Genomic DNA, 25,048 nt, shown 5'->3' on the forward strand with positions numbered 1-25,048 from the left:
CTCTCACTTGTGCTCTCACTCGCTCTCTCACTCTCACTTGTGCTCTCACTCGTTCTCTCACTATCACTCTCGCTCTCACTCGCTCTCTCACTCTCTCACTTGTGCTCTCACTCGTTTTCTAACACTCTCACTTGTGCTCTCACTCGTTTTCTAACACTCTCACTTGTGCTCTCACTCGTTCTCTCACACTCTCATTCACGCTCTCACACTCTCACCCGCCCCCTCCCGCTCTCTCACACTCTCACTCGATCTCTCACACATTCACTCTCTTCTCACACTCGCTCTCTCACACTCTTACTCGCTCTCTCACACTCGCTCTCTCACACTCTTACTCGCTTTTTCACACTCGCTCTCTCATGCCCTCGCACTCCCTAACTCACGCTCTCACACTCCCTCACTCACAAAGACAAAGATTCCCCCGAATAGTCGTGAACAGACTGTTGGGGAAAATGCTGTTAGCGAGCAGCACCTTTGAAGCCGGGCACGGCACCCGAGGGGGTGAGCCACAAGCACCACGCCCGGCCATAAATCGTGACCGTGAACCTTGCCCATAAATCTCACCTGCCGCCATGCAGTAGATTCTGCTTAAGATTTTCACCAGTCTGCTTTTTTTTTTCTACAAATATTCTTGCGCTGCTCATTCGGGGCTGCGGTAACGGCGTCTGTCACCGCTGTGAGGAATGGGCCCCGTTGAAAGTAGGCTCCAGAACACGTTTACAAATGGCTTGTATAGCTTTGGTTTTACTATGCTTTTGACATTCCTTTACTATACCTTGCAGACAAAGTTCTTTTGTAAGCCAAAAATGTGGTCACATTTTCAGAGCTATAATTAAATTGACAATGATTCAGCCGGTTTGAATCCTGCAACACCCGTTTATATCGATGGTGTTATTTGGTAGACGATTGGTGATTAGGCCTGCGATGGTCAAAGCCCACTTATATCTAGAATTGAAGCTTTCGTGACTGCAGAAATTATACTTTTCGTGACTTCACCAAAAAAACCTAAGAGTATGAATCCTTGCAGTCACGAATGCTTAAAATCTAGAAAGAAATTCTATTCATTGTTTTTTTCGGTAAAGTCACGTATGTAGAAATAAAATAACATTTAAATACCTGATGATGAGCGCTTGTGTTGCGTTCGAAATGTCGTGATTTATTTCGATTAAATTGTATTTATTTTATTTTATTTCTACATACGTGACTTTACCGATAAAACCAATGCGTAGCCCACTTACACTTAAGAACCTGGTTTAACCAGAACTCAGTCTATGTGAGTCAATGGGTCTCGAGGTAGTCTGTTGATCTCTGTGAGTCTGAGTATATATTTGAGGCTATGGGCCTATGTGTGTGCCTGCGTCTCCATGTCGGTCTGTAGGTTTTGTGTGTGGAAGCAGTGTCCGTGAGCTCGCACTCGTCCAAACCTGCACGAACGAACGATGGATGATCAAAAGCACAGTGAATAAGCACACGCGGTTCCCCATTCACAGAGCACCAGGGAGAGGAGGCGGAAGCGTTGTGCAGCGATGCAGAAGGCAGCGACGGCGAGGCCTACGCCGACTCCGTGGAAGGGCTCGCCCCTGCCGAGGACCGGCACGGCACCGAGAACCTCTTCGACGCCGACTTCACCTCCGCCGCGCCGCCGGCATCGCAGCCGGAGGCACCGGCGCCGACCGTCGACTTGCTCGGCCTGGGCACCCACGACGGGTTGCCCTCCATCGCCGCGGCGACGTCGCAGATGAAGGCGTCGGGGAGCAACGCCGACCTTCTGAGCGACCTCTTTGCCGGGGAGCAGCAGCAGCAGCAGCAGCAGCAGCGCCGGCAGCAGCACGTGACGGAAACGGCCACCGCCGACTTGCTCGGAGGAGGAGGAGGGGTCGCCGATTCGGAAGGTTTCTTCTCCGAGTCGGTGCCCGTCGCGCCGCCGTCGCAGCCGAGTGTGCAGCCGCCACCCCAGGAGTCGGGTGCGTCGATCGCGCACGCGTTGTGTGTCTGTGCGAGCGATCGGACGTGCCATTGCACAAGCGGTGGCATTGTGAGCACCGTGCTGGGACGACTTCCTCTGCAGACAAAAGCATTCGTTAACCTCCTCCTCTTCGTCCTCCTCCGCCCGTGTGACCCCGCGTGACCCCGTGTGGCGCTGTAGGTGGCGTGTTCGACCCCTTCTCGCTGGGTCCCACCCCGAGCGTGGCGACCGGTGACCTGTTTGGGGGGTTCCTCTCTCCCAACACCCCCCTCGTACACAGCGCGCACGGCTCCAACTCCGACCTCTTCAGTCTGGGTGAGATGCCGACAGCCCCCGCGATGAGCAACGCGGCAATGCTTGCGTGCAAAATGCGATTCCCGTTCGACAGCACCGTGGCGCCGGCACGCGATGGCCCGCTCTCTTCAATGACGTCACGCAGGCTCTTTAACGTCCCACGCGAAGCAGATGGCGAGTCGTACGTTCACGGTTTATACACCCGCAGTGTTAACCGGGGCGGCCCACCCAATTCGATCCGGCGAACTCGCCGCCGCCGGGCCGCGTCGCCGCCCGTTCTCGCCAACCGAGGTCACGGTCGCGAACGAGACCTCCGTGTGCTCTCCGAGTGGAAGTGAACGCCCGAGACCTCGTGAACCTTGAGCGTGCAGAACCGATCCGGGGGAAACCTCGCTTGCTTGCTTGCGCGCGCTTTGTCGTTTGCTCAAGGAGGGTTTGCGCCGCCCGCTGTCGCTAAGACCCCCGAGCCCGGCAAACCGGACCTGATCGGCGGGTGGGACATGGGGCCTTCTGCGTCCACCGCGAGCGTGCCGTCGCAGCCGTGGAGCGCGGGCGGCGGCGGCCAACCGGCCACTGGAGGTGAGCCAACTGGCGCGTTTGGCACGGCGACGTAATCATCGGCGGCATCCGAGAGAATATTCGCGACAAACTAAATAAGCAGCCAATCGACGCGCCCTCCTTCACAGATCTGTCCCTCCTCGTGAAAATGTACGCATGCCGTCAGCCAGACGCGGCTTTCTGGGAGTGCATTATTTCCGCAGTATTGGTTCAGTTTAAGACGTAGGATTTCGCAACCAATATTACCCATGTCCTTAGGTTTTTTCGGTAAAGTCACGTAGGTAAAAAAATTAAAATTAATAAAAGTAAAATAAAAATCACCATTACAGGTTGGGTTATTCATTAGGGTAATTTTACTTTCATTAATTTAATTTTAATTTTTTTACCTACGTGACTTTACCGAAAAAACCTAAGAATATGAATCCTTGCAGTCACGAAAGCTTCAACTCAAGAATTATCCATGTCCATAAAAGATGTTTTTTTTTTTTGGTTAGATCTCGGAAATAAACGGCCGATTAGTATGGTTCGTCGCTTAAACAAAACATGCCAATTCGTTACTAGTTCAGCACTAACCGGTGTGTTGGAGAGACAAACCACAACATCGACAATTCGAGTATTGTGACGTTTCACTGTTAGTTTCGGTCATCGTCATCAGGCGACAGCCAGTGTTATGGAGAAATCCTCTTGTTGAAATAGATGGGGGATAAATGTGATGCCGTCACCTGTGAACCAGTCAGGTGCGAAGACCAGAGGTGTGGGAGGAGTTAATGTATTTGCATATAAATTACAATGGATACACCATTACAGCTTGGGTTATTCATTAGGGTAATCAAACATACATTATGCATTTGCGTTATGCATGTACATCGTGCCTGTACAAGAAATGGCAGTACCTGTTGTTTTAGATTTGAAGCTTTCGTGACTGCAATGATTCATATTCTTAGGTTTTTTCGGTAAAGTCACGTAGGTAAGTCTATTCTTAGTCTTAAGCCTCACCTTACCATATTAATAAAAGTATGCGGCCCTTGCCCCACCACCTTCTCCAACCATTATATAAACGGATTGGTAGCTTCTGCAATCTCTCATTTACTTGATACAGCTGTCGTGGCTGTGACGGTACCACCTGAAGACGGAAGCTTGTGTTGCCTCCGAAACGTCGTGATTTTTATTTTATTTTACTTTTTTATGTTTTTTACCTACGTGACTTTACCGAAAAAACCTAAGAATATAGTACCTGTTGTCTGCTCACAGTAATCACCATCAACGAATGGTGACCTGTATAGGCATGCAGTTAAAACGGTGTAGAACTTGATGGTTCGCTTCCAAGCTGGTGTTTTAACATCTTAACACGTGTTTTATTGCACGAAAGGGTTAAACCTATTGTTATATTCCAGGTGTTCGTCAGTGCGGACGTTCACACTGTTTGATGTGGATCCGAGTTGTAAAATACGCCGCGTGGCTGATGGGATGTAAAAAAAAAAAAATCTGTTTCGCTTCTGCACCACTCCGAGCGTTTCACCAGAACACTCATCGTCCCGCTGGTTTTGTTTTTGCCGCAGCCTCAACCGGTGTGACGGGCAGCTCCACGGCTGCCCCCCAGCCCGGCAAACCGAAAACCTTTGACCCCTTTGCGGAGCTGGCCAGCCTGGGATCCGGCCTACCTGCAGGTCAAATGCCACACCCTCACCTCTGTGCTTTTCTTTCCTTTATTTATGCTATTGTTTGATCAGTAAAGTCCGGAGGGTTCTGTCAAGTATTTTTGCAATTGGGGCAGCTGTTTTTGTGTGCGACCGCGAATGGAGGGATTTGCAGGTCGTTTGTCCAGCAATTGGAATGTGTGAATGTAATTTAGCCAACACATTGTATAGGGATTTGTTTTTAGCTATGGGAGGAAACCATCTGGAGGTCACCCACGCACAAGATGGGGAGGGAACATACCAAACCCGCACGCAGAAAAGCACCCGGGGGCAGGAATTGACACCTGCAATTTCTCGCTGTGAGGCACGGGCGTAACCACTGTGTCCTCCGCCCTCTGTCATTGCGCTCGGTGGGACGCACGTGTGGAAGGGGGTGGAGGGCCGATTGCTGAGGCAATGACGGTGGGATGAGAATGTCAGCCAAAATCTGTGGTTCTCTGTGTCAGTCTGTGGGTCTCGGTGTGAGTCTATGGGTTTCTCTGTGTCTATGGGGGTCTGTGTGCGAGTCAAAGAGCAGATGTCGGAATGAGACTGTCAGGGCAGATGTCGGAGGTCACTGCGTCTCTCCCGTGCAGCAGCTTGCGGGATCTGGCGTTGAGTAGAGCACGCGGGTAGCGAGGAAGAAGTGTGGTGGCATCAACGGCTTGGACCACGATGACGTCTCAAGCCTCAGAGACGTTACCCGCACGTGGACTCGCAATCCCGTCCATTGTCGTCTGTCTGTAAAGCCGGAGCCGAGATAAGTCACCGAGAGATTGCGTGCGTGAGGTCCCGTTAGCGCGCCCGTGACCGGACGTTGTCGTTTTAGGTGGCAACCTGTTTTCGCCCAAGCAAAGTCCTCACCCGGCGAGCAACCACCAGCCGAGGCCCGGCCAACCACAGGGCCCGGCGGCAGCGGCGGCGGCAGCGGCGTCAGCGCCCGGAGCGGGGCAACCGAAGCTGAGCACGGCGCCGAGCGCAACTCGAGCTCCGCAGGCGCCGACCTGGCAACCGCAGCAGCAGCAGCAACAACAGCAGCAGGCTCCGGCGAAGCCCAACTACAACGTCAACCTGGGCAGCGTCATCGGCAGCCGGGAAGACCGCGGCAAGAGAGCCGCGGGGTTCGGTGCGTTCCCTGCGCGGCCGCCGTTGTTTATTTCTGTCGTAGTCTTCGTCCGGGCACTGTCACCGCCGCCAACCCTCCGCAGACCTCGGTGCGTTTCACCGAGTTGCTCTCTTCTTCGTCTGGATGACGAAAACAAGGGGTGGACGTTTAGTCAAAAAACGCGCCCAGTTATTTCTCGGTGCTGCGAGGGGCGTGTAGGATTTCCCTCGAGGCTTTCGGTGTAATAAAACACTGCGGTGTTGCGCATTATGCAAAAAAAAAATCAAAAGGTCATGCACCTTCAGGATACGCTGATGGCGTATTGCATAATGGGTGAAGGTGGAGTGTGGCGCAAGTTTCTACTGCGTGTGTTTTGAAACTCATGCTTTTCTGGCGTGATGTATCGGTTTGGAAAATGTTTCCTCAAGGTCTGGTCGCGTCACCGACGCCAGTGTCGGTGTGTTTCTATGTTCAGCCGGAGCCATCGTCGCGCTCGCTGAGTCTTTTTATCCGCCCGTAGTCACCGTTAAATTTACAAAAACACTTTCCGTCGCGAATTTTGTTCAACAATACGCTGCCTGCTGGGGGGGCGTAGGTCACCGCGCGACAAGAGCAGCGTGGGTAGGGGGGCGGGGGGGTGGGGGGGGTCTCTGCTCGATTCGCCAACTCGGACCGCGTCCCCCGGCGTCTCTCGTAAGAGAGCTGACGAGCTTGTGCCCGGGCCGCCCCCGGAACCAGGCGTGTCCGATGCCACGTGATCGGATCGCATCGGAGCACGGGGGAAGGAAGAGATGTCGGGTCGGCAGAGGTCGCAAACAGGTTTTGATTCCTTACCCGTACCCGTACACGGCCGCACCAGGGTCGCAAATGGGTACCCGTACCCGGCCAGGTACGGGTACCCGTTCCCTACCCGAAATGAGTGACAAACGGTTACTCACCAGTGACTCACTGGCCTACCCGTACCCGTACCCGGCCGCACCAGGGTCGCAAACGGCTACCCGTACCCGGCCGTATGGGTAGCCGGGTATCGGGTAGGGTACGGGTATCGGGTACCCGGTTGCGACCTCTGTGGGTCGGTGGCGTTTGCTGTGTACAGCACAACCTCACCCAAGAATGTGTTCAGCCACACGTGCTGTCATTTTCTTCCTGATTGCGGTGCCAGTTGGCGAATGGGGAGGGGCGAGGGCAGGGACCCCTCTCCGATGTCACTCGCCACCCACCGTATCTGTGACAGGGCGTGCTCACCTCTGATGACCGCCGCTCAGAGGGCTTTTAGCTGGTCGTGAATAGGGGCTATTTGTGTATGTCATAACACAGTTGTTTAAAACATAAACACAATTATGTTTCCTTGGTTATTGTGAAGCAATTTTTACCTTTTTGACACGAACAGTCGAGTCAAATATGTTCCGCGACCAGCATTTCCTTACGATTATAAATAATAATAAATAACATCTCAGTCCTTTGTTAATCCACTGCTGGATGAAGGTGGTCCCCTTCCACAGTTTCTACCATGGGGGGTTGTCTGACCATACTTGACCACGCTGGTCAGTGTTGGTTGGTAAAGGTAGGGTCCAGGACTGATTCAGATAATAATAACAATACCATGGCAAGCCATGCCCTCGCCCCTCCACCCCTCCTCGCAGTGCCAGAACATGCTCCCTGGACATAAGCTCACTTCTTCTTCACTCTGCTGTCCAGATATAGAACTGCCTCTCTGAACACATTGTTGGCGAGATCACCGTTTCTGGTCTTCAGGCCTCCAAATGCCGAGCACATGGGCACCTCCTAACCTTATGGGACCGAGTCTTTTGAGCTGCAGTGAACCAATGATGATGCCGGTTAGATGTCCTGATGTCCGATACGGCTATCGTTCACAATTGCATCCGATAAAAAAAAAACCGAGCTGTTCCCTTTAAACAAGGGGCAGCCTTACTGAGTCTCAGGACTCTGTATGCAGATGCAGGCATCGTACCGTCCAACGGGGATGAGAAGCGCGGGGCAGCGTTCGAAGAACTCGCGAAATAAAAGTCTGGTTGGAAAACCATTTGAGAAATCTGAACTCGAACCCAGGATCCTCGGGGGTGCCAACTCTCAAGTGCTCGGAGCTTTGAGCCACTGGGGCAACGTCAAGTTTGTAGTATTAGTTCATGTCCATTTTATGAGTGCGTTTCACGCCTACTTTACACCTTAAGCGGAACATTCGAGGTCATGTTGGTTTGTCAGAGTCCACAAAAGCACGCGTGATGTTTCGGCGCAGTGAGTTTTCTTTGAAATGTTATTTTTTTTCCCCTCTTTTCATGCAGCTACGTATTTATTTGCTTTTGGAGCTGGCGAGCAGCCCATTGAGCGTTGTGTGTGCTTGTCCGCTCTTGTTTTGACACCCCACCGCATGCTTTCTCAGTGTTTCTGTTCAGTGGAAAATGCCATTGAGTCCGGTGTTAAAGGCAGTGCCGAGTAGGCGACATCGCCCAATTTATATGAGTGTCGTACGCCACGCGCGGGCACGGCCCCAGGGTGTACAAACTACCCCGTGTGCCGATAATGGACTTCAAGCTTAGGGCTGTTCCTCTGAGTGAGGCCAATCAATTTCAGGTTTGTGCATTTATATTTTTTCCAGTCATAAGCAAAAACTCAAAAAGACTTGGGAGCCAATTTTAGGTGTTTCTCGTCCTTTTAGAATACCATTAGAATTCATGTCAGTCGATCGGGATCATCCACATGTATTCCACGTGTCATGCGGTTTTTTAAAGACCCTTCCTCGGAGAACATCCCCGGACGATGACATCAAAGATTGGCCACTCCAATTATTCACTTATCCCCACAATAGGCAGTGTCCTTGTCTGCCCTGCACGAATATGCGTGTCATGTCATTCAAAGTAGAAACATAGCAATACCAATGTCTACAATTATCCAAATGGCATGAAAGGCCAAATATAAATATATGTTTACGTACCATCAATAAAGATAATGATCAGGCTGAGACGATCACTTGAGCATCCGGTTTAAGCACGAGTGCGTGAAATGGGAATTGGAACCCAGGATGTCAGCGGTGCCGACTTGACGCTTTGACCCTCTGATTCACCCAGACCCCTCTAGGGTTGAGGCAAGGTGGAGGTGCAGCCCAGCAATGGCTTGCTAACGACACCGCTGGCAGAAGGGACTCAACTAGAGGGAGCTCTGGAGAGGCCTCTCCAGATAGTAGTTTGGCCTGCTCTTACACTCAGGCCAGGCATTTTGGAAGAGGTGGCAGTCCCCACACTTTACCACCACCGCATGAGGCCTGCCAGTCTAACTAACCGTGGTTTAATCCATCTTTACTGACGGGCGGACAGAAACGGTTGGCGGGGATTTGATTAACCTTCTCCATTGACACGCCGGGAGACCGAGTGAAATGGGCGACCTCTGGTTTGCAAGTCCGGTGCACTGCTCGCCATCGCACCACCATGACACCGTCCCGGGGGGATTCCTTCCTCACGCTCGGTCGCCCAGGAAAGCCACACCGAGGCTCAAGGCACTTTTATTAGGAGGGCCTTGCCATTTATTTGCAGCTAGGGGTGACGTTGCGATGTGTGATCCCAAATTGAGCAGAGTAGGTACTTTTCCAGCATTGAGATGTTGCACCAATAACCGCTTACATAGTTACATTTTGTTAAGCTATGGGAGGAAACTGGAAAACCTGGAGGAAACCCATGCTGAGCAGGGAGGAAAACAAAGATACAAACTTCTCGCAGAAAGGCGCCCGGGAGCGTGAATCGAACCCAGGAGCTTATTGCTGCGAGGCACGAGTGTGGACGCCGCCGTTGCCGCCGCCGTTGCCGCCCTGCCGGAGCGGTTTGTTGTCGGCGCTTGACAGAGGTGCTGACCTGAGCTCGCTGTGCTTTGTGTGCGCAACCAACGCAGGGGCGCGGCCCAAGGTGCTGGAGAGCGACTTTGAGGACCTCCTCTCCAAGCAGGGCTTCTCGTCCGCCGGCGGCAAGGACCGGCGCCAGCCTCGCACCATCAAGGAGATGATGAAGGAGGAGATGGCCAAGGACATGGACCCCGAGAAGCTCAAGGTTGCTTTAAAAACATGTTTTTTTTTCATTGTTTATTCAAAAACCAAGCACTGCCCGCACATTTGCGCGGACGCACACGACGCGGCTGAGCCCTGCCAGCCAGGCCAGACCTCCGCCTCGCCCCTCTCTGTGTGCGCAACAGCGTGCTTTCGCGAGCACGCGATGCCCCGAGTGAGCCACCAGCCTCGCTTTCCGCTGCACGAGGCGCCGCAACTTCCCGATGAGGCTGCCGTGGGACGCTCGGGCCCAAGCCCGTCCTGACGGACGGCGCCCTTTGCGGCCCCGTCGCGTGCTTCTCCAGCTCGCGTTGTCCCGCGGTGTTGCTTGCGGTCTCGCACGCACGCGGAGATGCCGCTCGCTTACGCATCGTGCGCCCTTCACAGGGACCACGCCAGGGTCACCTTGCCCACGGGACTTGGCTGTCCAGAGTGAAGTTAACCTCTTGCGAATTGTACAGAGGTGCGGGCCACTTTGATAACGGCGCGCGCTTTTCTAGTAAGCGCGCAAACAGCAATGCTGCAATTCGTCACAATTCAATGGGCATGTCTGCTGTCGAGTGCGCTCAAAAGCAGTGAATTGACCTGGGGTTTGGGTGTGGTTCCAGAGCTGCGCACGATTCCCAGCGCAACAAAGGGGGGTGCAGGGAGCGGCTCGTTAGCGATCGCGCGCTCCGCGTTGTGACGGCGTTCGGCTCACAGCTGCTTGGAAACGCAAACTGTGAATGGACAGGGTTGCATTCGCTCGTAGTCCCGCTCGGACGCTGTGCCTTGTGCAGTCGCTCGACAAGCTGGACGAGCAGCGTACTCGGAGCTCTGCGAGAGCGGCAGCTACTTACACGAGCAGTGCACCACTTGCACCTTGCCGGAGCAGACGCCGCGAGTCTCTTATTTCCCAGTGGAAGTTCTTGAATAAGGATTCCTCGACTTGAACCGCATGGGGGCGGGGGAGGAACCGGTCTTGCGGTTGATATCTCAGCGGGACAAAGGAACCCATCATTCCAGCGGTCACTTCAGTTGTAAATTGCATCGCCCATGGGCAGTGTTAATGCAGGGTGTAGTCACTTCCTTTCTCTTCATCACCATACACATGCGCGGTTGTTGTCTTCGCCCTCTCCACGATCCTCCCTTTGCGACTCCTTTAGGAGTTCCACGCATTTGTAAGGTTGGTCACCACCCGGTCGCCCCGTTCCCATGCGCTGAGCGGACACAGAGGCGGTCGCACAGAGGCGGCAACAATTCTCAAAGTTCATCTTGACGTGCTCTTTGGTTCTTTTGGTAAAGTCGCGTAGGTAGAAAATAATAGATCACGACCGTCATCAGGTGAGACAATCACAGCGGGAAACTGCTGAACCAGGATTCCTGCAGTCACGAAAGCTTCAAATCCAGATTAACCTTAACATTTATGAACTTTATATATTTAAGTTCTGGAAATAACGCCATGACGCACTCGTCAGTAACACCGTGGCCTTTCGTCGCAACGTGTAATACATGTACACACACAATATGTGGTCCTACTTCACAGCGAGGAAATAGATAGAGAGGCCTGAGAGATGGGGCGCACGACAAGAGTTGGAGAGTGCTCGTTACCACGTGGAGGCAGGCAATCCTCGTGGCTTGCATTGGCGTGTCAACCTCTGTAATCGGTTTTTTTTTCTATCTTCAAAACGCCGTCCCAACGCTCTCGGCCGCCTGTTTACTTTGTCATTTTGATCCCTGGCCCCGCCGTCAAAACTGCCTGCCCTGGGTTTACATTGCACGGCGTTTTTTTTTTGTTATGGCCGCGTCTCTCTGACGGATTGCTCCGGCTGTTGAGAAGTATCGTATGATGATGATAAATAATAACCTGTTCTGTCACACTTGACACTTAGAAGCCTGCAGGGATGCACATGCATTGATGGTTATTTTTTTTTCTTTGCGTGTGTTACGTCGCGTGTGGGGATATTTTTTCTGTGAAATGGTCGCGAGCGGTTGTGATGCGGTTGTAAAAAAAAAAAGCGTACGTGTTGGCACAAAAAAATTACGTTTTACTTTTAAATTCCGAGATTACTTCATCACTATTCAATGTGCTGGCTGCGTGGCTGCATGCGACCTACGGAGAGAAACCCTCGGGTTATCGCGACAAGGGCTGCGCTTCGTGCAGGGTGCGACGCGTTGACTCCTGAGAGTGCCCGGTCTCTCGCCAGAGCTCGCAACCCTTTGGCTCGTCAATTGAAATCAAGTCAAGCTGGAGGTGATTCGATTTGACCCGGGGAGAAATCGGTAGGACCAAAGATGGGGGCGTTCCCGCTGGCGAGAGTGACCTCGTCGCCAAAAAAATTACGGTAGCCAAACGACGGCAAAAGAGGTCCGGCGCAGAAGCGAAAAGAAATAAGAACAAAAGCACCTGCATGGGTATTTTGTTCCATTGGACACTCCACCCCCACAACTCCCCATTGGTGATCGGGCAGTTGTGGATAGAGTGGAGAGTTTCCCATACCTGGGCAGTGTGCTCATGACTGGCTCCGGTTTGACAGCAGAGGTCTCACTCTGAATCAGTCGAGCAGCATTATCTTTCATCAGTTGCGTAACGCTGTGTGGAAGCTACCAGGTCTGTCGCTCAACATGAAGCTTCGGGTCTTCTCGGCCACAGTAATTTCCTCCCTTCTCTACGCTTGCAAAACATGGACCCCGCTCATGGAACATCTTCGCCGTTTGGAAACGTTTAGGCTGGCCTGCTTACGATCCATCCTGGGTTTAATCAGGCTGGATTGTGTGAGGAGCTCACAAATCCTTGAAAGATCTGGACAAAATCCCATCGGTGAGCTCCTCCGGCAGGCAAGGCTGCGTTGGCTGGGTCATGTAGCCCGCATGCCCAGCCACCGCATGCCTAAACAGCTTTTATTTGGCTGGATCAAAGGAGCTAAACGGGCGCGGCATGGGCTAGAGAAGAGATGGAGTGATGTGGTACAGGAGGATGTGGAGCTGAGTGGACTTGCCGATGACTGGTACCAGCGGTGTCAAGATCGGCCTCTGTGGAGGAGGCTCGTGAAGGATGCTACTGGGCAGTTGGAGGCAGTCGCCCTCCAACAGCAACGGAGGGCAAAAGAGCGACGCTCACAACAACGAGCGGAGCGCCAGGTGGCTAAAACACAGCAAATTGGCACAGTAGGGGGCACAGGTGGTGCATCGGCCACTCATCTCAGTCAGTCGACCCATGGCACCTGCGTCTGCCCCGTGACCTCCTGCCAGCGGGCATTCGACACTTCACGTGGCCTCAACGTGCACATAGCCTGGCACAAGCGCCGTGGTGATGTTACCGCCACTTCGTGGTGAATGGCGGTTGTTGTTGTAAAGATGAACTTGGCTCAATGACACTCCCTCCTAGTTAAAAGGAGGAATGTTTAAGATCACAGTCATAAGTGAAGCAGTTTGCTTGTAAGGAGTGAAGCATGTGGCAGAACGGAAGGATTTGGCAAATCAAAAGTAGCTTTCAAGATGACGGCTACTTTACTATACAGCTCTGTATCAGAAGCGTGACATCAGCTAAGTCGAGGAGAGGCAGCAGCTTTGGTTGCTCACCCTCGCGGCACACGATTATTGAAGCGTGGAACTGATTAAATTTCTACGAGATAGAGAAAGCAAAACTATAATCTGATGCAAATGACGAACCCCCCCCCCCTCCCCAAATCCAGAGTTGGGGTGCCGTGGGTGAATCATCAATTGCATATTTTTTGTTACGTGATGAAGCCATTCTTGTTATTTGCGAAAGACGCCCACAGGATTGTGATCGAGACAACACATTTGGGGGGGGCACTTCCTCTTTGTCTGCACGTTCGCTTGTAGCGAGTCGCAAAGCCGGCGATAACAATGCCGCGGCGCGTCGTCGGATCGAAAGCAAGCTCCCCCACGCTCGCGGTGCCCTCGCTGATCTCTGCAAGGACGGAGTCGGAATGCGCTGAAGTTGTTCTGCATAGAAAGTTTAATTGTAGACGGTGAACAATGGGAGGAACAAAACTGATGACGGAAACATTTCAAGCAAAGCAAGTTTCATCAAAAATACAAGTCTACAAATGAGGCGAGCAAACAAAAGAGAACAAATCCTCATCAAAAGCCCACACCGCTGGGAGTGTAAGTTGTGCTGAATGGGTAGCAGAGGTCGCAAACGGGTTTTGATTCCTTACCCGTACCCAGCCGCACCAGAGTCGCAAACGGGTACCCGTACCCGTACCCGGCCGTACCCATACCCGGCCGGGTACGGGTATCGGGTACCTGATTGCGACCTCTGGGATGAAGCCATATTGCAGGCGCGGGTGGGTTGATTCTAGGAACTTGAATTGTGAGAAGAGACAAGACGTTGGGAAATGAGTGACAAACGGTTACACACCAGTGACTCACGGTGTACCCGTACCCGTACCCGGCCGCACCAGGGTCGCAAACGGGTACCCGTACCCGTACCCGGCTGGGTACGGGTAGTTAGGTATCGGGTAGGGTACGGGTATCAGGTACCCGGTTGCGACCTCTGATGGGTAGTGCCTAGCCAGCAGTCGCCCTGCGCAAGCCACATGCTCGACAACCCGAGGCCGACTCCCGCTTGCGGCCAACAAGAGTGGCGATTATCTGAAACGAGCCCACGTGCTTCCCCTTGGTGGACCCAACCGTAACTGGCTCTTCCCGTATCGGCGTGTCAACGTCGGCGCCAGGGAGACATAAAGGCGGCCAGGCGTGTGTGTGTTCGCCGGGCCCCCGCACCCCGCCCACTGTTGCGCCGCGCAGGCCTTAACGGGCGCCCGCAAACGGCGCTCGCCCCCGTACAGGCTGTGCCGGGGCTGGCGCTGCCCACCGTGACGGGCGACTGCGCGAGAGAAGCCGACGTCCGGGTCGCTGATAAAGGAGCCGACGATACGATGCGCGCCCCCACGTTCTTTCGGTCGTGCCAGGGGAGTCCGGCCCCAGCAGGCAATCGCTGTGGGCGAGACGCAAGCGCCCAAGAGCCAAGGCTTCCTTCATCTACGATTTTTTTCTTCGAATGAAATGCCGAGGCAACGAGTCTGTTACAACTCGACTGGGATAAAAAACAAAATAGTGTAATGAAATAAACAAGCCGACTGCACCTCATTCTGATTTATCTGTCCCTCCATGTAAAACAATTCAAACATTTTGGTTACACTTCCCATAAGCCACACGGCCTTCTGGGAGTGCTTAATTTTAACAGCATTGATTCAACACAAGAAAACGTCTAGACCGGTTTAGACATTGTCTCATCGGCAGTCCGGCTCGCTTGAATCAATGGTGGCGAAACTGACAGATGTTTATAGGCAAAGGAATATCTCTCAGATTTGGGTCCTGATGCAATGCAATCTTGCATTATATATATTTCCGTATTTCGCAATGACAGTTAACAGACCAGTTTTCGTAGCCAAATATGACTTACGAGAAACTTTTTGGACTGGGGCCACGTCGTGATGTGGTCACCACTTGGGCAGGCGCCGATTTGTTCCCGTCTGTTTCATCTCGTCTACCGCTGAGTTGAAGAAGAACTCTCGCAGCCAAATTCGGCACGCATTTCCGCGACGCTTCACTTGGAACTGCCTTACACCATTGGAACCTCCTTTGCCAGTAGCAAAATATGATAATTGGTTGTTTACCCTTTTATCTGGCAACAAAACTGACACTTTTTTTACAAGGAGTCATGTTTGCATTGACCACAATACCTGCGGTTGGAATGCAAACCAAAAACACAACAAATTCCTTCCCTTTATTACTGCTAATCCTACATAATACACGAGCATAATATGACTTTGATACCCCCCCCCCCCCATCACCTACACATTCCACAAGTAGTGACTAATCCCATATCTGCATTTCTCATAAATATGCTAAATTCCTCTTGATATGCAAATTCCTTTGTCAAGGCGCTCTTCCTCCCCTAACCCAGCTTAAATATACGCTGACAAGCTTGGTGGTGTTCATTCAGACGCTGTCTTTCCGACAGACCTGTTCTTCACCTGAGGACGGCTGCTTGCGTTGTGGCCGAAACGTTGTGAGAATTGTATTTTATTATTTTAATTTTTATTATTTTATTATTTCCCTTCTACGTGACTTTACCGAAAGAACCAGAAGAAGAAAATGTATGCACTGTCCTTGAAGTTGATTGGTCCACACCCGAGACAGCTTTTCTTAGAGCCTAGTCTCACATGGTGTTGGACCAGATGACGCCAAAAGGCGCCTCTTCGGGTCGAGGTCTGGAAACCAGAAAAACCACGTGATCTGAACCGGCTTCTTGAATAGGCGTCGAGACGTTTATTTTGCCGTGAACCCTGCAACCGCGAGTTTGATACCGGGCCACGGCTGACCATCGGTGCTGGTGAGCTGCCGGGTTTTTCCAGGCAGACGCCTTGCCCGTTAGGTACGGGTCCCAGTTCCAAGCAAAGCTACGTGATGTGTAACGAAGCAGTCATTTGCAACGTGTTGTATCATGCCCAGTGGCGCTAATGATGAGTCTTATGGTAAACTGCGTGTAGAGCGTCAAGCCCCCTCGGCCGTGAGCCGTTTACGACACCGATGACCCCACGCTGACCACCGCTCCTTGACGAAGAGCGGTCCTGACGTCAGGTTAACTGGAGGGGTGGTCAAGGTCGAGGTCGCGTGACTGTCAGCTCGCCCGGCTCTAATGGCTCTGCGGGGTCGGCGGTGGGGGGTGTGTGCGCTGTTTGTGTTTTTCAGCTTCTCGAGTGGATCGAAGGAAAGGAGCGGAACATCCGCGCCTTGCTGTCCACTCTGCAGGCCGTGCTGTGGGAGGGCGAGTCCAAGTGGCGGCCGGTCACCATGGCCGACCTGGTCACGGCCGACCAGGTGAAGCGAGTCTACCGCAAGGCGGTGCTCATCGTGCATCCTGACAAGGTGACACGCGCACATGCACCCACGCGCACCCACGCGCACCCACGCGCACGCACGCACACAATTGTCCCTTATATATGAAGGGGGGGGGGGGCGCAGAAAAGGCGGGCTAAGAAGGGAACGTTTCTGCTCAGCTACTAGGGAATGCATTAAAAGCATTCTAGACCCAGACCCGTCGTGACTAGAAGACTCGTGACACACTATTGTTGATTAGAAGACTCGTGACACACTATTGTTGAGAGAGAAGTGCAGTTGAAGCGCTTTTTCAGGAAATGTTGACTCAAACGGAAAGTGCAGCAGTGCGTACAAAATAAAACCACAACATCACGAAACGCAATTACCGTGTTCATTTCTTTACAAGGAAGATGGAGACCGGAACAAATGGACGGAACACACGCGGGACAGAACGTCAAACACAGAGCACATAATGCAGTAAAAACAGGACGGTACAAATAGCCGGGAGACGGAACATGCGGAACGGGCAAATACAAAGGAAGACGTTTGTTATTTTGAAATGGAAAATCCATTGAGACTGATTAACTTCTTGGATTGCAAGGAGGTGTCTTGCGACACACGTACAGCAAAAACACGTCACGACACCGCACACACACACGCAGCGTTACGTATACAGCTCGTGGAGTCGCACGTTTAAAGGGAGTTGGGCGGAGTTCGCTCAAGATTCAGGACCGATCCAACCGCAGCAGCGCGCGCAAGCGAGCGAGCGAGCGAGCATCACGGCGCCATCGCGCGCGCATTCATAACAACACCTGAGCCCCTGCACCCCGCGGGCGGTGCGGAACGATCCCTAGCACTCGCACGCGTTGCGCGTGCGTGTTCTCTCTGCTCGATTTTTAAAATACGGCAAGCTTTCGCTTTTGTACGTGTGTGTACGTTGAAATTCTTACGCGCAGTGCGGGACCAACCGTGCTAATCGGAGGTGCGGGGGGAGAAGGACAATAAACTCACCGCAAAAAGCAGTTTTATAGAAATTAGTTTTTTCAATCTTGGTTTCAAAGTGCATTGATCCAGTGGCTTGTTAACGCGTGGTGTTCCACACTCCATCGCGTTTTCGCCAAGATGCGGTTCTTCTAACGTAAAACGTGCGCGCCGTTATCACGTGTTTTCTTGAGCCGTTGATGACGGACTACTTCCTTGAGCTGCGTCGGCCGTGCAGAGTGACACGGTATGTGGAGTGATACAGTAACGCGGCAGCATACCCCCAGTTATTAGTCCCGCCATCTCACTGCGTGTGCGTAGTAGTACATCGTATCTCGCCAGACTTTAACGTTACATTATTTATGAGGACATTTTCTTCGCTTAACGCGTTTTTTTCTTAGCGCGCGGAACTTCACAGGAACGCATCCTCCCCGCGCTAAACGAGGACTCGTTGTAACACCATTGGGACCTCATTTGCCAGTAAAAAATATGATAATTGTTTTTTTACCCTTTTATCTGGCAACAAAAAAGGTGTCAGATTTGTTGCCAGATAAAAGGGTAAAAAAACAATTATCATATTTTTTACTGGCAAATGAGGTTCCAATGGTGTAAATGCTTACCCCGAGCTCTCATACTCTGATGGTGCATTGTCTTTGAGTTGTGCGCCTTTTGGCGTCATCTGGTCCAACACCATGTGAGACTAGGCTCTAAGGAAAGCTGTCTCGGGTGTGGACCAATCAACTTCAAGGACAGTGCATACATTATCAGAGTTGTGTTTTTTGTTTGCATTATGACTGCAGGTATTGTGGTCTATGTAAACATGACTCCTTGTAAAAAAGGTGTCTGTTTTGTTGCCAGATAAAAGGGTAAAAGACTCGATGTAAGTCGCGACTCGTGACGCGCCTGTCCTGCCGTGGACCGTGATACCGTAACCTCGCGCGTCTTTGCAACTGACGCCGTCGCGGAAATCCGATTAACCAGCGAGATGTGAACCCCCCTGTGACCCCCTCTGACCCTTTGCAGGCGACGGGACAGCCCTACGAGCAGTACGCCAAGATGATCTTCATGGAGCTGAACGACGCGTGGGCAGAATTCGAAAACCAGGGACAGCGCTCGCTCATGTAGCACGGCGCACGCGACCGGCTGACGGGCACGGAGGCTCCGATCTCCGTGGTCTTGGCGCGGTATTCTGCGTAACGCGTGCGATAAGCCACGCGATCACCTGCCGCGGAATGAGTGAGGTGTAAATAAGGGTACCACGTGCGGCGGGAAGTTAAAACATTTCCAAGAAATCGGGAATTGCAGGACACTCGCCTTTGAGGCTCGCTGCTGCTGCTGCTGCCACGGCGGCTGCTTGTCGCGGGGGTGGAATTAGTATTTTTTTTTTACTTGCACATTTCCTCCACAACGATGTTGTTCATGCGTACGTCCGGTATACGCGCAACATGCACAGTCAGTCTTCTCAATGTGGCATACACTGTGTGTGGTTAGTATACCGATAATCTACGCTTATATAATACCGTATAGCGTGCGGAGGTGGTGAAAGAGCAAGAGTGGTGCGAGTGACGTGTACCGTAACCAGTGGCAGACCGTGGCAATATCCCTGCTGCCTTGTCCTAATACACTTTCCCAAACGGCGACGCGCGGATCGGTGGGTCGCACAGCCTCCCGACGGAACAACTTTGGAATGCAATCGGTCAGATGGTCGTTGACGTTCTTGGTGGGGACAGGCTTCTTCTATCTGTGTCGCGTTATATATATTTTTTTCACACGCTTTATAATTTATCTCATCACGACTTAACCTTTCTGGGGGGGGACGGGGGGGAAAACAGATTTGAGTTACCTCCTCTGCGAATGACATCGGAATTAAATCGTTCAAATGATCGTCGGGAGTTTTTGATGGGACAGGGTTCTTTAGAAGCCGTCGTGTTGTTTTACACGTCATAATTTATCTCACCGTAACTTAACCCTCTCGAACGGATGACGTCGGCGTTCATTCGCGTGCACACACACACAGCCATGCGAGTCACTGTCGTGTAGAGTTGTGAACTTTGACGGCGCGATGGGCCTTGCGTCGCGGGACCGGCTCCTGTGAGACGTAGATCTTGCGGCACGAGCAGTCGGCACAGGCGATCGTCGTCGCCGCCGCCGCCGTCGCTTGTCCAACATCAAACCACCGCGCTCAACTGCAGCTGCTTCCGCGCCCGTGGATGTGAAAACTACGAACTGGACTCGACGCAAGCGGAAATTTTCGCCAACCACAAACAGCAGCATCGCTCGGTGGTCGATCAACGTCCGCTCGCCGCTCGAGCCGAGCCACGGAACCCAGCGCCCCCTGCTCCCCCCCCCCAACCCGCGGTTTTTGGGGCGGTAGCGGTGATGCGGGTGGCGCTGCCTGGAATCTTAACCTGACAGAGCGCTGGCACGGAGCGGGGGGGGGGCGGGGGGCGCGTGCAATCGATGGAGCGAAACACTGAGTGGAGGAGCCCGGCCGACGAGACGTTGCAAACAGCGAGGTCGAATCATCGCAGCCACCTGCACACGCGTCGGACGCACGTCATTTCTAGCGAGCGATTCACACGACCTATTGAGCCGCCGCTTAGGTGTTTGCATCACACTTCCCCCCGTCACCGTGGCGTCATTCCTTCGTGTTGTGTCGTAAACGTAGCGGCGAGCCTGATCGATGGTTATGATGTACGTTTGACTGTCGGGCCGGCTTGCACGCGTCTGCAAAAGTTGCTGGGTGGGATGGGGGTGGTGGGGGTGGGTGGGTGGCAACCTCTGTAACGTGAGCAGAGCGGTCGGCCGGAGCTGGAGGCGTTTAAATCGAGCTCACCTGGGACAGTTTGTGGTCTCCTCTGACAAAGCCCGCGGAAATGTAAAAGCATCGGTCTTGAAAGTGTTGTGGTGATAATTATGTCACGATTGGCAAACACCGGGACTTTTAAAGCCCTGGGAAGACTCGCAGGTTTCCCAGGAGGGCCGCCACCTCAATAAGAGGACGACCAGGACGGGTGGCAACCCCGGGATGGCGTGCGGGGGGGGGGGCGGGTGGCCTGTCCTGGGTGTGGGGACGTGGGAGATCAGGCGACCATCCCCACGCCAATCTGGACGAGGTGGGGCAGGACAAGCGGTGGCCTGTCGGTGGCCTGCGTCATGGGCCATCTTGGCTGCCCCTCGTGGATCTCCGTAGCGGAGCGACCCCCACCAACTCAGAGATCGTTTCCGTGCGTCCGACCCCGATGGAAAGAAACTCGGCTCGAGCTCTCGGACGATGTCTCGATGTGTAACGCGCTTCTGGAGGAAGAGCGGGCGTTTCTTTTTAATTATCAAGAACTGAGTTTCTTCAGAGAAGTTATTTACGTCGCAATACTTTGTCGTTGTGGTTTCGACACGGTTCCGTGGCGAATGGAACAGTATTTTGAAGAGAGAGGGGACGTGTGCTAAGGTCGCATCACTGAGCAAACGCCGACGGCAGGTTTCCCTTTTCCCACCACTGCCTACGAACCTTGGTCGAGGACGCCGGGGCCGGGCTCCATTCGTTGTGTCGAGCAAAGCTTCGTGGTCGCTGCGCGATCCGGCAAAAGGATTATTTCACGGTAAGGGGGGTTGAGTTCCCCCAAATTATGAATGAATTTGAAAACTGCAAACATTGGGCCTGAAATTATTTTTGCTTTCGGATTCGAACAAAATTTGAATGGCGAATGACGTCGCGCTCACAGCGTCGCTTCCCGGGCACAGAGCGGCGCATTCACTCCCCGCGACCTGATTGCACGCGATGCGAATTAATCCGAAATAAGATCACACGTCGTCCTGGCTCGATCTAAACTCCAAAGTTTTGAATCGGGGACTCTCGTCCCCCGTGACTCGCGCCGCGATCATGAACGCAACGCAGCGCAGTTACGAGGTGGAATCGTGCGCGAATTTATCACCCCGTGAAAAAACAAAACATCTCAAGTGGGGCTCTCCACCAGAGAGGGGGGTCTGCTTGTGCTCGGCAGCGAGCCGATCAGGGGATGAGTGAAGGTCGACAAGCCGACTTTACGCGAATAACCTCACCAAGGTACAGTTCGCTGCCATTCCGCAGCAACGTTTTACGAGCGGCGTTTGAAGTTATATTGTCACGGGAGGGGGGGGGGATGACAATATAACTTCACAGCCAGTTTTGGTTGTCTAATTTTACCCAGCTAGTTGAGCAACAAGCCACGGGTGACCAACGGCAAACTCGAGAATGCAAATTCGCAGGCGTTTCGCGCTTTCATTCCACGGCATTGGCAGCATTTGCTTGACGGGCTACGCACACTGCTGATGTGGGAGAATTCAACTGGTCTCAAGTCCACATTCTTAACCAAACGATGCATTGCTTCAGGAGGCTCAAAGGCTGACCGACCCGATACGTTCTTTATTTTTGGGCAAAAGTAAGCAGCCCCCTTGATGTCGCAATTGCCACCAAGGTGACCCATACATTTTTTTGGACCCATCCCTTTTTTTTTTCTCTCAGGGCGAACTGTCTTTGCCCTTCTTGTGGAAGGTGTGCCAGGCTGCGGGCGTGCCACCAATGTCGCAAGGGCAGAAAGCGCACACCGAGTGGTAGACGCATCATGAATCGATCGTTGAGATTACATAATTCAAAGTCGCGAGTTCAATAATCGAATCGCGGTCATGGTGGGAGTTTCCCCCCCTCCCTCATCTTATCGCACGCGAAACACTCCTCATATTTAACGGAATTGGCCCAACGTCCCAAAAGCAGGGGGCAGCTCTTGGGGAAAAGCCCTTGAGACTCGGCGATGCTTCTCCGGCCAAACAATTTTCCCGTGACCAGATCGCGTTGAGCGTGCCAAGTGCCCGCATGGGTGCCGGGATGCCAGGTGTAAGACGCCCCCCCCCCATCCGCCAAACCTGGCAGGCTCGAACGGAACAAAAAATATTGAATATTCGAAGTCACAATCCATCATCGTGAAAGGTATCCAAGATGCGGTGTGACGGCTGCAGATATTTTATCTGGGATGCTGGTAGACTGTGGGGGGGGGGGGGGGGGGTGCAGGAGGTGGCAGCGCGTGTGAGTTGGAACCACGTCCACAAAAGTAAAAGCTGTCGTGGATGCGGTGTGCAAAGCTGTGGAAATACCCTTTTATCCGGGTCGCCGGATGTCTTGACACACTAAGCCGGCCGGCGTGCGTGTGGACGTGACCTATTCGCGCCGGTGTGGCACGGTTCATTGCTCGGTGCGATCGCTATCGAGTGCCAAAGTGGCCGTTAACCTTCCACAAGCGTAATGCAGGTTGTTGTCGGGGTTAGATCGCGTAAATATAAATGTGTCGTTAAAACCGCCACCACCCGACACGGCCAATTAGTGAGGTTTGTCACGTAAACAGAACGTGGCCAATTCGTCACTAGTGCAGCACTAACCGGTGTGTTGGAGAGCCAAGCCACAACATTTACAATGTGAGTACGACGTTTCGCCAGTAATTACAACTATCTTCATCAGGCGTACTCGGATTGTAAATGTTGTGGATTTAGTCTCCTTTCTAATTGGCCTGTTTCGGTTGGTCACGGGTTTAACGACACATTTATATTTTCACGTGATTGAACCCAAAAAACAACTTGTACTATGGATGGTCGCGAAAGCCGCCGACTCCGTGTTCAACTTGACACAAGCGACCAGCGGAAGAGAGATGAAACGGGGGAGCAGAAACTGACCTCATAGTTAGCGCTAATTCTAGATTTGAAGCTTTCGTGACTGCAAGGATTCATATTCTTAGGTTTTTTCGGTAAAGTCACGTAGGTAAAAAAAAAATTAAAGTAAAATAAAACAATAAAAAATTCACGACGTTTCGGAAGCAACACAAGCCTCCGTCTTCAGGTGGACCCGTCACAGCCACGACAGCTGTATCAAGTAAATGATTCACGACGTTTCGGAAGCAACACAAGCCTAATTGTCCTTCCGGGCGGAGGGGGGGGTGGTGGTGGTGGTGGTTAGTCGAGTCGTGTAACGATTAATCGATGACAGCCTGCGACTGGACTTGCGATACAGGCGTCAAGCGTCACGAGCTCTTGCCGTGTTTTCCACGCCGCGAGGCGCGTCCCACCCCAACCCCCATGCATTTCAAAGCCAAGGCGGGGAGTAGTGCGTCTTGTAATCCGGTGGCCATGGCGATTGTCCCTTTTGTGCGAAGGGTATGTCCCAGAGTGCTCTCGAGGTGGGGCACGGCGTCTGGGGCCATCCATTGAGTACGTACGCATGGAGGGGGGAGGGGGGGTTAACCCAAATGCGTTCGCTTGCGTATGGGGGGAGGGGTTCTACTGACAATGTACACAGGAGACGGGGTGGGGGGTGGTGAAGCCTCGATAATAATTTGTCTACATTGGCCTTCAAATGAGTTGGATAGTCCGGCGGTGTGGACTATCTGTTTGCTTAAACACGTTAATATTATTAATCCTTGATCGTTTCTGCGTGGATTTAATATCGGCCGTTCTATAGGATTTGGGGGGGGGGGGGGGTGCGTCAGGCGTGCCGTACGTACGCAGGTGGGGGTGGGGGTGTAAAAAGTCCACGTGCGTACAGGGAGGGGGGGGGGTCGAGTTTTGACAGATTTTGCGTACCTACTCAATGGATGGCCCCTATCTGGGCGACTGCCCCGGGCCCCGCGCTTGGCGATGGGGGGAGGGCGTGCTTTGACTTCACGGTGTCCGATGTTTATACTTCCAGTTTATTTTGAAGGCGTCTGTGGGGCCCACAGTTGGAATTTGCCGTGAGCCCCTGCAGCGACCCGTTAGACATCTCTGGATATAGATATCGTGCTCATGCAGGTGAAAAACTACAAATCCATACAACAACAATAAAATGTGAAAACAATACAAAGGAGAGAGAAGGTCATAATCGAGTCATCCAATCAATACAATCACATTTTTGTTGTTGTTACCAGGATCGTGACGCTCTATGGGAGGGTGGGGGGGGGGTATCTTCACTGCGATGTGCCGAAGCGGTTAAGGAGGGTGGGAGGACTGTGAAGTCGGCACGGCGAATGCCTTGCTCGATCAAGCATTGATTTATCTTGAGCCATCGGTGCCCATCTATTGAGGCATCCGTGCCCCAACTCCCGTTTACAGCCCTGCCAAGTGCGTTCTCAGTGGCGAAAGTCCACATTCCAGAAGGGGCACCGTATTCACACATCCGATAAGCACGATTGGCTACGTACGGTGCGAAATACGTTCTGAATACATACGACACCTACTGTTAACTTCTTCACAAAGTGGTGCTTATTTTATCGACCTCGGGGGGGGGGGGGGATTGATTGGGTTGAGTCAACCCTCACCTAATAGCTTGTTCCTACTACCCAAAGTCCAGACCTAGTGTTATTTCGCTTTTAATCCGTTCGCTCGTGATGGTGGTGATGATGTGATGGCACGCGACCAGAGGGAGAGCTTCATCATCACTGATTATTGAGCATCAATTGATTAATTCACACCGAGCAATCTCGCATTTGGACTGTTTTGCCCCCACTACTCTCTCTGTTCACACCAGAGGTCGCAAACGGGTTTTGATTCCTTACCCGTACCCGGCCGCACCAGGGTCGCAAACGGGT

General features: G+C 52.7%; 1 protein-coding gene across 2 annotated transcripts in view; it reads left to right on the top strand.

The window, feature by feature from the left end:
• Positions 1-23,928, top strand: part of LOC133350085 (cyclin-G-associated kinase-like) — a 66,229-nt gene extending 42,301 nt beyond the window's left edge. For both annotated transcript variants that reach the window (XM_061564089.1, XM_061564098.1), the window contains 8 exons: positions 1,488-1,961; positions 2,144-2,278; positions 2,687-2,836; positions 4,375-4,482; positions 5,321-5,617; positions 9,497-9,651; positions 16,353-16,529; positions 18,486-23,928. In XM_061564089.1, coding sequence (XP_061420073.1) covers positions 1,488-1,961; positions 2,144-2,278; positions 2,687-2,836; positions 4,375-4,482; positions 5,321-5,617; positions 9,497-9,651; positions 16,353-16,529; positions 18,486-18,587 — 1,598 coding nt within the window. In that variant the 3' untranslated portion in view covers positions 18,588-23,928. The remainder of the gene's footprint in view (positions 1-1,487; positions 1,962-2,143; positions 2,279-2,686; positions 2,837-4,374; positions 4,483-5,320; positions 5,618-9,496; positions 9,652-16,352; positions 16,530-18,485) is intronic.
• The last annotated feature ends 1,120 nt before the right edge of the window (positions 23,929-25,048 follow it).

This window comes from Lethenteron reissneri, chromosome 4 (assembly GCF_015708825.2).
Source record: "Lethenteron reissneri isolate LAM-NWPU_2019-01 chromosome 4, ASM1570882v1, whole genome shotgun sequence".
Lineage (NCBI taxonomy): Eukaryota > Metazoa > Chordata > Hyperoartia > Petromyzontiformes > Petromyzontidae > Lethenteron > Lethenteron reissneri.